General features: G+C 39.0%; 1 protein-coding gene across 4 annotated transcripts in view; it reads left to right on the top strand.

Moving 5' to 3' along the window:
• Positions 1-633: 633 nt before the first annotated feature.
• The window catches only part of PBX1 (PBX homeobox 1), a 327,299-nt gene continuing 310,525 nt past the window's right edge, over positions 634-17,407 (top strand). For 2 of the 4 annotated variants that reach the window (XM_009192821.4, XM_009192817.4), the window contains exons 1-2: positions 922-1,577; positions 4,766-4,839. In XM_009192821.4, coding sequence (XP_009191085.2) covers positions 1,387-1,577; positions 4,766-4,839 — 265 coding nt within the window. In that variant the 5' untranslated portion in view covers positions 922-1,386. Of the gene's footprint in view, positions 1,578-4,765; positions 4,840-17,407 lie in introns of all 4 variants that reach the window. The other 2 variants (XM_009192809.4, XM_009192815.4) reach the window with 2 other exon arrangements.

Below are 17,407 nucleotides of genomic sequence, written 5' to 3'. Positions count from 1 at the left end.
GACAAGAGTTTGGTATTCTTTTCAACTTTACTGTGCTAGAATTGTTTTTTTAAAATTTATCTATTATTACATCTGCCACTTATTAGAGATCATTATTAATTATATTAACAGCTCGATTATGTTTCATAACTACGTCGTGCTGACAAACTTTTTCTCTCAGCAGTTTCCATGAGGTCTAAGCATTTAAAAGAATCAAGTTTCAAATGAAAATGCCACAGCAAAAGAAAAGCAGGGGTGGGCGGGAGGACGCACACGTCTGTGTTCTTTCGTGTTAATTTTATATGTTTGCATTTAAGTGGAGACACATTTTCCTCAAGGATGCAACCTAAGTAAGGCGAGCAGGAAAAGTAGAAACTGAGCTGGAACTACAGTATCATTGCACCTTTAAGGACTGGAGACTTGGTATTAGCTCGGCCTCCTTCCCGGCCCACCTCTGAACTCTGATTGACAGGGCGCCGGGCGAGGAGGAGCTGAAGGAAGCTGGAGAGGAGGCGCAGTGAGGAAAGTAGGGGAGGAGGGGCCGGTCTTTTATCTGGTGGCCAATCGGGGAAGGGGGGAGGAGCTCCAGGCACCCTCCTCCCTCCTTCTCTCTCCAGCCTCCCGGCTTCCCCGCCCCCTCCCCTTCCCTATACCCCCTCCCCTCTCCTCCTTCTCGTCCTCCTCCTCCTCCTTCTTCTCCTCCTCCTCCTCCTCCTCTCAGGCTGTGGTTTTTCTGTATATGTTTCTGGAGTCCTGAGCCTGAGCTAAACAAAAGCAGGAGGCTGACGGGGTTGCTGGAGTTTGCAGAGACACGGAGGAGGAGAGAGCCTGTGCTTTGCCTGCCGCCGCGGCTGGGGGAGATCTGGCTTTTGCAACAGCCCACCCCCTTTGAGATCACTCTGGCCCGGAGTGGGGGTGGGGGGCAGCGGGGGGTGGGGGGGGAAAGTTTGCATTGCAATCCCCCTGCCTTCCTCTCCTTTCTCCCGATCAATGCATATTTGCAAAAGGATTAAGCCACAGATTTAAGCGCCGGGAGCCCATTTCTGCCTTGCAAAGGAGACCGGACTGAAAAACCCAAAGCCAGCTCTGATTTCTTTTCGCCAAGTGGGAAGGTGGTTTATTTTTCTTGCTTTTTGGAGTCAACACCCTTCCCCACCAGCCCTTATCCCCACCCTCACCCCGCAACCCCTTCACGCCCCCTCCCCCTCCCCCTCCCCATCCTCCCACCATCCTCTAAAGAGGCAAAGGGATTTTTTTTTTTTCTTTTGGTCTTCTTTTTTCCCCCTTCCCTGTTTATCCTGAAAAGGATTTGAAGACAAGCTTGAAGGATAAAAAGCCTTGGTGCTTCCCAGGAGCCGAGCCGAGGAGCAGAAGAGGAAGAGCCGGGGGCTGCCGTAGCCTTTGGAGATGGACGAGCAGCCCAGGCTGATGCATTCCCATGCTGGGGTCGGGATGGCCGGACACCCCGGCCTGTCCCAGCACTTGCAGGATGGGGCCGGAGGGACCGAGGGGGAGGGCGGGAGGAAGCAGGACATTGGAGACATTTTACAGCAAATTATGACCATCACAGACCAGAGTTTGGATGAGGCGCAGGCCAGGTGAGATGGAGGCTTTTCTTTTCCTTTCTTGGGGTTTTTTTGTTTTTCTCCCTCTCGCAGGGGGAAACAATGGGAACTGAATCACCACAGCGCTTTTTAAAAAAATGTTATTTCTTTTCTCATTTTGACAAGCAACTACATGGCGGAGGAGTAAAATTTGAAGGAGCGTTGTTATCGAAAGTGTAATCGCCCATGCCGAGATGTGGCTGTGTACATATTGTGTGTGTGTGTGTGAATATAGGGGTATTCATTTATATCCGCACAGACACACAGGCACGCCGAAAATGCTGCCAACTGATCCAAAAGCGGCCCTCGGCACTTTTTACTGCTTTAAAAAAGTATCAGAGAAAGCAAAATTGTCAAGTTTTGAACAGCATTCCATGCCTTCTTGTTGAGGGGACTCTGTAACATTACAAAATAAAATGTCCCAAGAACACTTTATTTGCAAATTTAGTTGACTCATTACCTAATTCAGCGAGTTTGATTTTCTTTCTTGACTCTCCCGTCCTAAATTAATTTTGATATTTTCTCCTTTCCTTCCCCCCTACCCAAAATACAAAACAACCAAAAAGCAGGGTATTTCTTTGTCAGTAGTTGTCAGCTATCCAGAATATATTTTGCATTCACTTAATTTGGTTTTTTTAAAAAGTTGATGAAAAGATAATTTTGTTTTTAGGTATATTTGTTAGTTTTAAGAGACTCGGATTTTTAGTTTAACTTTATTGTCTCCTAATTTGAGCCGGTTTACTAACCTTCCGTGACACAGACAGCTATGTATGGTCCTTTAAAAAGGGGTGGGGGGACAAAAATCAAGCATGCTCTTTTCCCCCATGCTTCTTTCAGGACCACTTAGAAATGAAAGCATGTATGAATTTTATGTATTTCAATACTGTAGGACATGAAGGTCTCATTTAGGAAACATAATAAACTATGTAGCTTCTCAAGTTAATCCACTGCCAGGTATATAGTTCTCTCCTCCAGGATTTTACAGTAAATTCTCTTTCAAAGTAAAACATAGACTAAGTGACAACCCGCTAACAGCTTGCCCAAGGCCGAACTCAAAAGCAAGAATTTTAAAAATCTAATGACCACATATGTCTATACAATAACCCAGCTTTGTTATATCTCTGAAGTAGCGTTTTTTTTTTCTTTGAAAACCCTGTAAACAAATATACACAACTCCTGTACTTCAGATGACTTGGTTATATGGAGAAGACATCATTATGTGTATTTTTGTCTAAATGAAATAAGAATCTGAGTTGAGAAAATGAGAGGAAGCAGTTAAAAACATGGATGTTATGAATTATACTCAATTTTAGCTGCAAGCACATGCAACATGTAAACTCAAAAGTAATAAGGTTTATGGGTGTTTGAAAACTTGGAAATGTTGAAAGACTCAAAGCATTCTAAGTTTTGTTTAAATAGGGGAAATTTAAAAAATTAATTGGTGCTCTCTTTAAATTTTATTATGTGAAGAAAAGCTAATAGGTATGGTAAGAGGAAGATTTCCCACTGGCAATTCTCTTTTGAATTGGGACATAATTTCTCTATTATATTGTTCTAGAAAAATACTCTCAGACATACCGATAAACTGGCTTAAAAACAAGTTTGTAAAGTGGAAGGGGCTAGTAAGAATAGATACTCACTACTTTTTTGATGTTCAGTCTCTCTTTTTTTGTGAAACTGAGGACAAATAGGGCTTGGCGACTTCCCCCTTTCAATGGCCTAGATGCAGAGAGAGATCAGATACAATTTTGGGATGGGGAAATTTTCAGTTCTTCCTCTATAGCTAGCTCCGTTTGTGTGCTGTGGAAATGCAATATTTTTATAAAGCTGTGTGAGAATTTTTGTCTGCATTTGGTCCTATGTATAAGAATAGAATTAATTAAAACTATTTTAAAAGACCCAGGAAAGATCTTTAATACTTTATTTTCCATCTTTTTTTTCCCACCCCACATGAGAACTTAAATCAAAGCTAAGCTTTCTTTTTGGATAAACAGTAGATAGTATGTCCTTTTTTCCTTTTTCTAGTCACACCTTTATAATGTATATTTATTATTTACAAAAGTAAACCATTAATATTTTAGATATAATAAATGTGTTCTTTTTGATAGTCCTGAATTTTGAGTTTATTACTCCCCTGCTGTACACTACACAGAGTATGTTTCTGATGTCTGTTCTTCATGAGGATGTGTGTCTATTTTTTAACTTTCAAAGGGATTAAAAAAGAATTGCATGTGTTTTGAGTGCCAGAACTTTCCATTTATCTTTACACATTAATTTTAGTTAGTAGACAGAATTCCCTTAACTAATAGCTGATATGATCAGTATTTTGTTTCCAAAACAGTATCATTCTGCTAAGTGATTCCATAATAAAATAGAAGGAAAGGTATTGTTTTGTTCCTCAAGTGCATTCGGAATACATACACACACACACACACACACACACACCAGGTAAATCACTAATCTAAAAGACAAAATTGCATTTATTTTTCCCCCAATGGGTGCAAGGTCCTAATTGTAAATAATTGAATTTCAACACCTGCAAATAAGCAGTGTGTGCACAAGAGGCATAATGTGAACACAGAGAAATGAATTTATTCCCCATATGGGTATGTTTGCCCCCTGGCAATGCATTTCCATACTCTTTAACTTGGGGACTGAAATGTTATAAATTGACAGTTCTACTCAGAAGACCTTTCAAGCATCTTGTGTTTATGAGAATACAGGGGCATCTGCGGAATGAATTCGAACACATGGATGAATTAAATTTGAAAACACACAGACCGAGAGGCAGACAGTTCCTAGGCTGTGGTCGTTGCATGGATTTTACAAAACTGTTAACCTACGCCTTTGGCTTTGCTGTATTCATTGTCCTGGGAAGAATTGTGGGTTTAAGAATTACACTTGATTAAACTACTTAAAAAAAAAACCCTTTCCCTAAATGGGCCTAATTTAGGTTAGTTCTGTTCTGTAGTTAAATCCCTACTCTCTCCCTGCTAATTAACGTTATTTCTTTTTCTATGGCGGGACTCTGTATATTAAGTCATGAAAACAATTGAAGCATGCCACAGAGTTATGCTTGGTATATAATTTTGTCTTATTGTTCAAATGTTTTCACCCTGTGCATTATCGGCAGTTTGATCTTGAGAGTCCACCTAAGCTATCATGTTGTTTCTTTCTTGCAGAAAACATGCTTTAAACTGCCACAGAATGAAGCCTGCCTTGTTTAATGTGTTGTGTGAAATCAAAGAAAAAACAGGTAGGAATGAGATTCCAACATTTTAGCATTTTCTTTGGCCAATTAAATCACTTAACCAGCAGTCACAAATCTATCATTTAAATATTAAAATTTCAGAATACAAGTACTATCAAGGTTGACCTCATATTCGAATAGGAAGTCCTAGCCCTGCTTTCCTTAAAAGAAAGCACCAAGTTTCTTTGACAGTTATTATCAAGCACTATTGGCTAATTTTCCATAACTCTATTTCCAGCCTTTTTGAGATTGGGGCTAAAATGTAGATTCTGAAAGGAAATTTATAGACTGATGTATCTTTGGGGCAAAAATATGAAAGTAAAAGTTCATTTTTTTGAGGAATATATTTTAGCCCATTTTTAAAACCCTAATTTTTTTGGAGTTGGGTATGGGGGTGCTAAACTGAAGTTTCCTTTCCTTTTTTTCTTGTAATTACACAAAGCAGCAGACTAGAGGTTCTCAACAGAGAGTGTTGTCAAATACCTTTGTGGAATGCGCTATACAACATTAGGTTATCGGTATTTGAGTGGCCTGTGATTTTATTGCAGGGAGAATCGTTGGCTTTGGGAGAGTATAACGCCATGAGATCATTCACTCTGTTGTTTTTCTACTTTCTAGACCTCGTATCATGGACTAACACACTTATAACACATCCCAGGAGGGCATTTAAATTTTAAAGCAACAATTAAAAAATAGCAGTCATCAATCAGAGGTGTTCCTAAACAACAGATGCTCTGGGAAGGACATTTAGCAACATCCCCTTGTTTGTTTATTTTAATCCTTAATTTTCCAAAGTGGGTAGAGCTCTCCCTTGTAAGAAGAAAGATTTGAGAAGGCAATCTGAAACCAGGGAATAAAGATGAGGGACCAGGAGTGGTTATATAAATCGGGAGCTTCTGCTGGGCTCTGACTTACCCGCTCGCTTTAGAGCAGTGCAAAGTACCTGACATCCTATTTATTTATTTATTTTTTACAACAAGGAGTGTAACAGTCAATAATTCATATCTAAACCATATAAGCAAGGGCATGACATGAATGAAAGTGACAATAAATATGATTGCATGCTTGGTTGATATACATTGATAGTTACACATAAAAAAGGGGTGGGGGGAGAGGGCACACAGGGTGGCTTTCTTTTTGAGAGCGCTCTGTGTTTTTCTTTTAAAAAAATAGTTTCAAGATGTGGCTGTTGATGGAATATGTAATTACTTGGGTCTTGAAATGCGTGTAAAATTAGTACGCAGCTCCTTTGTTGAATCTTATTTGTGTTGTGCATAACATTCTAGACAAAGCACCTGAGAAGTGATGTTCAGACCTCTAAGTCTTCCAGGTTGCCTTGCCAAAGCTTAACCTTATGGCGAACCTGTTAATTGCATTATTTTAGCTGTGAGATACCTTTTAAAAGATTTATGGACTGTGCATTCAAATATCGAGAGAGCTTTTTTCCAGTTTGTCACACTTTTTAGTTTTTTTTTTTCTATTAGCCCAGAGTAGGAAACCTAAGTGTGTGTGTGTGTGTGTGTGTGTGTGTGTGTGTGTATATATTTTATCTTCTCTCTTTTTTCTTCTTTGATCTCTGATGCTTATTTACTTTGAATATTTGGTTTGTTGAGATTTGTTTCTAATCGAGTATGAGTTCCTGCTGATCTTGTTTCATGAAATGTAGAATTAAAATATAAAAGCATATGTGATAATATGGACTAAAGAGAATCTATCAGATTTTGATTGAAAGGAAGCCTGTCAGGGCACTTATGTACATTGTGGCCAAAGTGCTTAATTCTAGTTTCCTAATTAAAACCTACTGAGGCAGTAGATCAAAGTGGGTGGGTGTGAATAGAGATCCGGTTCAGGTGTGGGTTAAAGAGTTCGCTCCTTGTTCATATTGGCTCAAGTATAGTGATAGGAAGTAAAGTAGTCATACTGGTCAAAGTAACATTCTAAAAGTTTTGTTTTTTGAATTTTGTGTCAATACATTTAATGTTTAGAGACTTAAATCTAAATTAAGGTTTTTTTGTGTTGTCTCTAGAATAATACATTAAAAAAATAGTTTATCAAATAATGTAATTGAAAGTGATAAGAATCATTGCCCCCTGTGTTAAGGGACACACACACACACACACACACACACACACACACACACACACAAGTTTTGGATTAAGAGGGCACCCCTGGGTGAAAGTAGGGGGGAAAAAAAGGCTTACCTCCCTCTTAGTCTTCAACTTGTGTGTTGGAAGGATTGAAGGAAAGGCAAAAACCTCTCCTGGAATGTTGAGTGTTGTGTTAAAGGTAGGAGTCAACTGTGGTGTGCTGAAAAGAACCCTTTGATTCTAAAGCACGATTACTTGGCTACTGAGGACCCTGGAACCTTGAATCTTTTTGCCAGCATATCTTCCATGCAGTTGATGTGTCGGAGGAACAAAGTGTCTGTAAAGTTGCAGGAACCTTTTTTTTTTTCCCCTCTTTTTGATACAGAGCTGGTGAAAAGATCGCTTGAGTGATCAGTTCACATACATTCCTTTATTGTTTGGGGACTTTTTCTATTGGTACTTTCAAGCCTCTTTGCATTAAATGAGTGTTTTTGAGTTTCCATCTCAAGCATTATAATGCTTGTAATAATAATAGAGGTTACTTGATTTAGGGTGGGCTTTGTTTGTTCGTATTCTAACACAAAGTTCATACATTTGGCTCACCTAGGCAGAACCCTTGAGAGGAACTTGATAATTGATTTGTTATTTTTGCTTTTTTGCATTTGTTAATGATTTTATACTTGTAAATACGAAAACTGGCTAAGATGTATTACCAACCTTTTGGAACTTTAAAAATACATACACACATGCACGTAACACCTCAAAGTAGGCAGTGCCGTCTGAATTACAATTGATTGATGGGTGTTTAAGTCAGAAATTACTGTGGGAATATTTAAAAAACAAAACAAAACAAAAAGAACCCATGTGTCTTCTTGCTTCAGAATGTGGGTAGTTTTTATTTTAATACCTTTTCACTCTAAAAAAAATAAATGCTAAGAAGAAGTGCCAGCAAAATGCTCGGGTGGCGAGTCTCAAAGAGCAGCTAAAAAACCCTGTCAAGACCTATAGCAATGTATATTTCACATGTGACTTTTATCTGCTCACTCATTCTAGGAATACAGAGACAATTAGAGTTTTGGATCATTTACTATAACATTTTCTTAGGGATTTTTAAGATCCATTCCTTGTCTTCTGGCTTATTAGTAATAGGCTAAGTTTTGCATATGTGTATATGTGGTGGTAATGGGGTTGTTGGGATAGAAGAAAAGGAGAAAAAGTCAAGCATATTACATTTCTTTAAAAAGCCTTGAATATATTTTTAAACGTTTCCTGTTTTTTACTTCTGTGTCAAAATCACGCAAGTTTAAAAATTAGAAAAACACAAAAAATATTGCATGCCATTTACTAAGGAGAATATTTATAGATAGCAATGAATAGCTGCAATTGTTGCGAATAGTTTTTAATTTTAGAACATAATAGCTATATATGGCACTTTTCAGCCAATTGTCCTCTGTGCATTGTCTGCATTGAAGTTAATGCAAATCAAATCTTTGGAGGAGGTTAAAAAAATTTATTTTTTGCTCCTTAACGCCCTTTTGTTCTCTCTCTTTCCTTTTCTCTCTGTGTTCAATTAACACCCCCATCACAGAACTGTAGCGTGTGTGTTTTTTTAATTCTACTACTGTATTTCACTTTTGACACCCTCCCTTACTATTCTCGCCTGCCACTTCTTTTTAATATAGCAATTACATTATGGGACTTCTCCTCCTCCCCTCTCCCCTTTAAAGCATTAGAGAATAATTTGTGTGTCTATGTATATGTGTGTGTGTATGTTTGCATATATAGGTGGAGGGGCGGTGGGTAATGGAAGGAAGCTATAGATTGCAGGAAGAGAATTCTGATGGTATTAGGCCTTGAGCAAAATAGGAGTAAAATAACTTTAAATCATTTAGAGCAGCCTCTGATCAGATTCCTTTTGGGGTTGGAATGGTAGGAGTCATTTTCATAGAAGCTCATCGATAGCCAGCAAATGCAAAAACTTTTCTTGCTGATGAGAAAATTCAAGAATTTAGTTAATTTTTTTTTTTTTCTCCCTTGTGGTAAAGATGCCGGGGAAAGAAAAGGGGATTAAATGAAAGGAACTTACAAGTCAGTTTTACCTGATGCTATCTTTCAGGTACAGTGTGTTAAGGCAGAAGTAATGTGGTTAGACCCTGTGTTATTTATTTATTATAATGTGGATGTAAGCTACAGACCTACAACAATATAACTCTGACAGACATAATATAAGAAGAACTTGTGATGAGAAATGTCCTTTCTTTTTAGTCACTTTTGTGTATTCCATTTTTAGTCTACTACTAGAATTAGAACAATTCTGGCTTTTGAGAAGTGCAAAGAGCTGTTTGGTCAAAGCTGCCAGAATGAGATTTTGGGAAATTTGCTGTCATTTTTTCTAACAATAGGAGTGTCTGTGAGGATTGGACGTGAGAGAGATTTAGGTTACACTGAAGAATCTGGAAGGGGATTTATAAGCGGGGAAACATAGAACCTTGTGAACTAGGAGCTGTGGGGCGTTGGGCTGGGCCGGGTGTGGGTGGGTTCTATACAGTAGGCTGCACTGTTTGCTGAGAAGGGGGCATTACCTGCCTGCGTGTTTATTTCACTGCTGGTGCCAGGCCTGCTCACATGGTTTTGCCTCTGCATTCTGTTGACATCCATGAACTTTTTGTTGTGGTTGTTGGCAAAATTATAAAAATACCCCCAAACAAGCAAATAAACCAAAACCTAGATGTTGTACATACTTTAAATTGGAAGATATTTTCATTTGTAAAGCATGACCCTGACTTCTTTTGTGTCATAGGCATATCTTAGGAAAGCTTATTCTTCAATTTGGTTTCAAATCTCTTTTAGATGGATAGTGTTATGTTTGAACTGGGTGAAGTGAATCTAAATATACCTTTTATTGCTTTTCCTTTAAAAATAAAAGTTTACCAAAGCACCACATGATAGAGACAGTGTCCTAGGTCCAGCTCCAGACAGCTCTTACTCATTCTCATATGACCCTAAGAAGCACCCATTCATTTTCATTGCAATATTAACCTGATTTTGAGGAATATAATAATTTTGGTTCCATTGCCCTTTACCTGCAATGGTGTGGTAGGATGTAAGGAATGCAATAATTGATAAATAAAATAAGTAGAGAATTCATGAGTTGTTCGTGAAGTGCTTTGAGTTCCCTGGATTATGTAAATAATTAAGGTGCTGTATTTTCTATAATAAATTATCTCAGGATTCATATTTTATTTCACAGGATATCACTGCATTTAACTCTTTCAGGCTAAAAATATGTACATCTACTGGTCTTTAATTAAGTAATGGGGTAATCGATTGTCACTCATGAGGAAAATTCTCTGGTTGTGTCTTTGCCCCATCTGCATCTCAGAGATGTCACTTCTCAGAACTTAGCAGAGTGATCCCCAGAGGGGAAAAAAGGTGCAAGAATAGACTGTCATAAGATTATAACACCTACCCCCGTGATGGCAGAATAAGGTCAATAGTGTCTTACCCGAAGGTCTTCTTACCTCTGACATCTCTCTTTCAATCTCTCAATTATTGGTGGAAATCAAGATTGCAATGGGTGAAAAATTCATCTTTTTGATTTAGGTTGTAGTTTCAACTTCATCTTCTACTGAAACTTTTGTCATTACGTAGGTAATCGGGGTGGGTATACGTCACACTCCATGCTAGTTCTGGACCTTCTACTAAGTAGTTATAAGACCTTAGAGAAGTTGCTTAAATAAGCTTATGATAAACTATAATAGTAGTGGTTAAGGACCTCATCTTTAAAGCCAGACTCTCTGAGTTTGTATCCTAGATCTTTTACTTCTTAACTGTGTGATCTTATTCAAGTTAACCTCTCTGTGCCTCATTTTCCTTATAAAATGCAGATCGTAATGGTACTTATCTTAGCGGGTCACTGTGAGGTTAAATAAGGTGATACATGTAAATCACAATGCCTGGCATAGAGTAAACAGTCAATAGCTGCTAGCTGTTATTATTTCTGGACTTGTTTTCTTATATGAAATAGAGAGGCTTATACCAGATGGTCCCTAAAGACACAGCCAATTCCAAGACTCTGATTTTATGCTGAAAAGAGACAAAAATTGCTGAATTTAAGATTTGCTTTCTTTTTTTCCTTGCAATTTTTTTTTTTTTTTTTTTTTTTTTTTTTTTTAGTCAGAGTCTCACTCTCTCTCCCAGGTTGGAGTGCAGTGGTGTGATCTCAGCCCACTGAAACCTCTGCCCCTGGGTTCAAGCAATTCTCCTGCGTCATCCTCCTGAGTAGCTGGGATTACAGGCATTCACCAGCTAAATTTTGTGTTTTACTAGAGATAGGGTTTCGCCATGTTGGCCAGGCTGGTCTCAAACTCCTGGTCTTGAGTGATCTGCCTGCTTTGGCCTCCCAGTGCTGGGTTTACAGCTGTAAGCCACCATGCCTGGCCCTGCTTCCCTTGCTATTCTCTTAAAGTGAGAATTGGCTATATTTGGCCAAAAGTCTGGGACTAGATTGGAAGAAGAGGTTGGGAAAAGAGAATGGGTAAGAACAGAGAAAAAGTTTTTAAACTACAAACTGGACAACAACCACTTGAAAAGCTAGAATTGCCTATTAGGGATAGCGTTTTCTTAGCGTCAGCAACTGGAGGCATTGTGTAATCATAGTTAAAAACATCTTCTCTCTGAAGATACATAAGCCTATCCATTCAACTTGTGAAGTTCCAAAGCAGGAAAAGTAGCGCAAAGTGAGATTAGGGCAACTTGACCTTTTTCTTTCTTTTTTTTTTTTTTAAAATTATACTTTAAGTTCTGGAATACATGTGTGGAACGTGCAGGTTTGTTACACAGGTATACACATGCCATGGTGGTTTGCTATACCCATCAACCCGTCATCTACATTAGGTATTTCTCCTAATGCTCTCCCTCCCTTCGTGCCCCCAACCCTGACAGGCCCTGGTGTGTGATGTTCCCCTCCCTGTGTCCATGTGCTCTCATTGTCCAACTCCCATTTATGAATGAGAACATGCAGTGTTTGATTTTCTGTTCCTATGTTAGTTTGCCGAGAGAATGATGGTTTCCAGCTTCATTCATGTCCCTGCAAAGAACGTGAACTCATCCTTTTTATGGCTCCATAGTATTCCATGGTGTATATGTGCCACATTTTCTTTATCCTGTCTATCATTGACAGACATTTGGGTTGGTTCCAAGTCTTTGCTATTGTGAATAGTGCTGCAATAAACATGTGTGCATGTGTCTTCATAGTTATAATCCTTTGTGTACATACACAGTAATGGGATTGCTGGGTCAAATGGTATTTCTGGTTCTAGATCCTTGAGGAAGTGCCACACTTTCTTCCACAATGGTTGAATAAGTTACACTCTCACCAACAGTGTAAAAGAATTCCTGTTACTCCACATCATCTCCAGCATCTATTGTTTCCTGACTTTCTAATGATTGCCATTCTAACTGGCGTGAGATGGTATCTCGTTGTGGTTTTGATTTGCATTTCTCTAATGATCAGTGATGATGAGCTTTTTTTCATATATGTTTGTTGGCCGCATAAATGTCTTCTTTTGAGAAGTGTCTGTTCATATCCTTCACCTACTTTTTGATGGAGGGCAACCTGACCTCTTGCCTTTCTAATACGTTCCTTATTTAGGAAAAATGTTATCTTTGTCATAAGGACAACCTTGATTCATAGTAGATTTATTTTTTACTATTTTTTATAGTTTTCTTGAAATATATTTCTAACACCATGAAATTTACCCATTTGAATGACAGACAGGTGGATTTTACTATATTTACAAAGTTGTGAACCTATTATCACAATCTAATTTTAGAACATTTTTATCAGCGCCCCCCTGCAAAAAAAACCCAGTACTTTTTACCAGCCAGTCCATATTTCCCCCTTCACCTTGCCCCTGGTAACCACTAACTTACTTTCTGTCTTCATGGTTTTTGCCTATTCTGGACATTTCACATAAATTGAATCATAAAATATTTGATGTTTTTTGACTCATTTCTTCTGTTTAGCATGCCTTGGAGGGTCATCCGTACTGTAGCATGTATCAGTACTTCATTTTTCTTTATGGCCAAATACTATTCCACTGTATGGATATACCACATTTTGCTTATTCATTATTCAGTTGATGGTCATTTAGGTTGTTTCCATTTTTGACTATTATGAATAATACTGCTATGAACATATGCTTACAGGTTTTTATGTATTAATATATGTTTTCATTTCTCTGGATAAGGAGTGGAATTGCTGGCTTATGTGATAACTCTATGTTTAGATTTTAAGAAACTGCTAAACTGTTTTACAGAGTGGCTGTAGTAGGTACTTTTTTTAAAAAACAACTTTATTGAGGTATATTTGATATACAAAAATCTGTACATTTTATATATATATATATATTTTTGGTGCAATCTTGGCTCACCACAATCTCTGCTTCCCGGGTTCAAGCGATTCTCCTGCCTCAGCCTCCTGAGTAGCTGGGATTACAGGCATGGGTTACCACACCCAGCTGATTTTTGTATTTTTAGTAGAGACTGGGTTTCACCATGTTGGCCAGGCTGGTCTTGAACTCCTGACCTCAAGTGATCCGCCGGCCTTGGTCTCCCAAAGTGCTGGAATTACAGGCATGAGGCACCGCACCCGGCCTGAGCTACCACATCCAGCCGGGTGTATTCTTAAGTCATAGTGTAAATGGCACTAAGTTTTGTCTTCAGCACTCTCAGCTTTTCATTCTTTCAACCTCTTTCTGCATTCAGTGATGTCTCCTCTCTGTGTTTAGGACTCTGCTGTGTTTATGGTCATGTTTGGTCAATACTCTAAGAAAAAAAAGTTTTTGATAAATTTATCTGACTTGAAGTATGCATGATCAGGATTTATGTGAAATCTCTGTTAGAACTATTTGCATTTTAAAGAGGAAAAAAAGTAAGTCAAAGGAATGATTCTCCAATGCTGGAATTTCAGAGGTCAGGTTCCTGGAGGGGAAGACACTTTTGAAAAAGATCGGAGAATTTTCTGAATAGTAATCTAGTGTGAAAGAGGGAGCATGGACTTTGAGTGAAACCATTCTAGCTTGTGTAACATTAGTGAGTTACTGGGTTTAACAGAGCTTCAATGTTCTCATTTCTGTGGTGAAGATAATAATACGTATGATGTCGGCTTGGTGGGCTGAAAAAGGCAATAATATAAAGCACATAGTTCAATGAGTGTGCTCAACTAATGGCCACTACTGTTATTTTTCTGAAACCACATGACAGTGTTGACCACCTCTCTCATCAGTTTGGCCTTGTCTGTTCAGGTTGAGTTTTCTGCTACCTCTGTCCGGGAGTTTTAGAGGCTCACTAACATGCTTCCTGACCCAGCTTTCATGTTAAATGGTTGTCAGTGTGAGAGAAATAAAAGTCTTGGGCAAAACGCAGCAAAAGGCATCTCCACACTTTCACATCGTCCTCCCTCACTTCTAGAGTTCTGCGGAGAGAATCTCATAGAACAGTGCTTTTTAGTGAACACCTGTAATTTTAAATTTAATGATTTAAATTTTCTAGTAGCCTCATTTTTAAAAAGTAAGAAGAAGCAGGTGAAATAAATTTTAATACTTCTTATTTAACCCAAATATATCTAAAAATCTTTCAACATGTAATCAATATAAAAACTATTGAGATATTTTGCACTCTTTTTTTTTTGTGCTAAGGCCTTGAAATGGTAATGTTAAATTTAATGATTTAAAGTTTTGAGTAGCCCCATTTAAAAAAAAGTAAAAAGAAACAAGTAAATGAATTTTAATAATACGTCTTATTTAACTTAAATACATTGAAAATATTTCAAAATGTAATCAACATAAAAATTAATGAGATATTTTACATTCTTTTTTTGTGTGTCTATGCTGAAGCTTTGAAATCCATTGTGTATTTTACATTTACAGCCCATCTTTTTTTTTTTTTTTTTTTTAAGACAGAGTCTCTCTCTGTCATCCAGGCTGGCGTGCAGTGGCGTGATCTTGGCTCACTGCAACCTCTGCCTCCTGGGTTCAAGGGATTCTCCTGCCTCAGCCTCTCAAGTAGCTGAGATTGCTACTTGAGGCGCCTGCCACCACACCCCGCTAATTTTTAGTAGAGATGGGGTTTCACCTTGTTGGCCCGGCTGATCTTGAACTCCTGACCTCAGGTGATCCACCCACCTCGGCTTCCCAAAGTGTTGAGATTACAGGCGTGAGCCACCGCATCCAGCATTTATAGCATATCTTGATTTTGACTTGCCATACTTCAAGTGCTCAATAGCTACACATGAGTAGTATCTACAGCCGTAGAATAGTTGTTCTGGCATAAGTCCCTGTTTTGTTCCTTTTTTGCTATAGCTTTTACATTATGAGGGAGATACATGGTTGTTCCCCACTCAAACTTGAGCTGGTGGTTCTGTAGCCATTGAAATTGTTTCCTGATGGATAGCCGTGTTCCAGAATAAAGCATATCTGAGACATCTTTTTCTGGAAGAGAACGTCCTCTGTACCCTATTGAGGTCACTGCTGGAAGCCGGGATGGGGTGGTTCCCCCACCTCCTTCTCTGTGTTTTTTTGCTTCTTCCTTTCCATAGCTCTTCATTTTAGGTTCTTTCTTCCTCCTTAACAAAATCTGAAGTGTTCCCTAGAATAGACTGAGTGGGCCGAAGCAGTTTCTTGTTTTCTTCAGCTGTAATGCAATGGAACAAGTACAGAGCGCTCTATGGTATGACAGGAGTTTGCTGGACCCTGTATCAGGAGTTCTGCGGCCTCGCACTGACTACCTCTGTGGTAGCATATTATTTTGAGAATGCCATTTAACCTCTTGGTCTCAGGTTTCCACATCCATGGAATGGGTGCCTTTAGAGAACCCTTAATGTTACTCCATATTCCATGGGTCGTGAGCCCCAACATGATCCCTGCCAAAGCTTAGATTTCTAGGAGGCAAGACAGGTGGAACCTTTAAAAAAGAAAATTATTTTTCATTGTTATGGCATTCTAATTTATCGTATGAATCCTTGTATTTTTCCTAGATAGTCATGTAAAACCGGTTATGGTGGTGTTAACGTTACCCTCCATCAATCAAGTTGCATTGGAGAAGGCAAACTGGGAGGGAAAAAATAGTGGAATTAAAAAAAAAATTTTATTGCTGGGTGTGGTGGCTCACATCTATAATCCCAGCACTTTGGGAGGCCAAGACGGGCGGATCACCTGGGGTCAGGAGTTCGAGACCAGCCTGGCCAACATGGCAAAACCTGTCTCTACTAAAAATACAAAAATTAGCTGGGTGTGGTGGTGGGCACCTGTAACCCCAGCTACTTGGGAGGCTGAGGCAGGAGAATTGCTTGAACCTGGGAGGTGGGGGTTGCAATGAGCTGAGATCGTGCCTCTGCACTCCAGCCTGGGCAACAGAGTGAGACTCTGTCTCAAAAAAAAAAAAAAAAAAAAAGTATTGAAGCATTCAGGATCCCATTTATAAGGCCAGTTGGAGGCCAATCCCAGCTTAATCCACCTTGTGGACTTTGTGATGGAATGCATAGGTTGTTTCCATGCTATGTATTTGCAGCTATTGGATTTTAGACTGGAAATTTGTCTTGGAATAGATTTCTGATTGCAGTCTTGGAAGGGCAGAATACCTTCTTGAGTTCATACGGCAGAGCCCAGGAATTTAGGAAAGGGGTTTGGCTTTCACCTTGGAATGGTGGAGTTACTTGTTCAATGTTTGCCTCAGCTGAAATACTGAAATAATTTCTGTTTCCCACCTAACTGTCATTGGGGCTTTTGCAAACTTACAGTGAGGATATTCAGAAAGATATTTGAGTTTCCCTAAGAAAGAGTGGTCAGTAAGTATGAGAAAAAAGTTTATATATTTGTCTTGCTTTGAGACAGGTTGAATCTGTCAGTAGGTCAGAGGAATAAGTTTACCTAGTGGCCTGTGCTGGTAGGGCAGGGAGAGTCAGTCGCTTTTCCTGAGGGTGTTAGGTGATTTGAGACCTCAAGTGTTGTCACTGTAAGAGAATCTTCCTTATAATTACCATTGTTAATAGAATTGAAACTTTGCATTTATCTTTTGTCCCTAACAAAGAAAGACTCCCAGAGAGTCTAATGATGAGCCCTGCCTACATCCATTCTGAAAGGCACTCCGTGGATACGAGGGTGTAGACGTTAATTTCTTTCTGCAGAATTTGCATGCAGAGGCTCTAGGGCCATGCACCCTGCTTACATTAATAAACATTTAAAAACAAAGAGCGGGTAACACATGCACAGCTTTCCTTTGTGCATCCTCCTTACTAGGGTGCCTGTAATCCCTAACCTCTTGCCGGGGAAATGTCTGGGTGGGTGCGGGTGGGTGGTGATGCTGCGCGCAGCACCAAGTATAAAGGCCCAAGAAGTAACCACGTCGTGTGAGGAATAATTAAAGCAGCTTCATCCTGAGGCCAATTAAGGAAGAATGAGAAAAAAGAAAAAACAACAAAAAGCCAG

Source organism: Papio anubis, chromosome 1, assembly GCF_008728515.1.
Source record: "Papio anubis isolate 15944 chromosome 1, Panubis1.0, whole genome shotgun sequence".
Lineage (NCBI taxonomy): Eukaryota > Metazoa > Chordata > Mammalia > Primates > Cercopithecidae > Papio > Papio anubis.
Note: the sequence above shows the minus strand (reverse complement) of the source record. Positions and strands in the feature narration are given on the sequence as shown.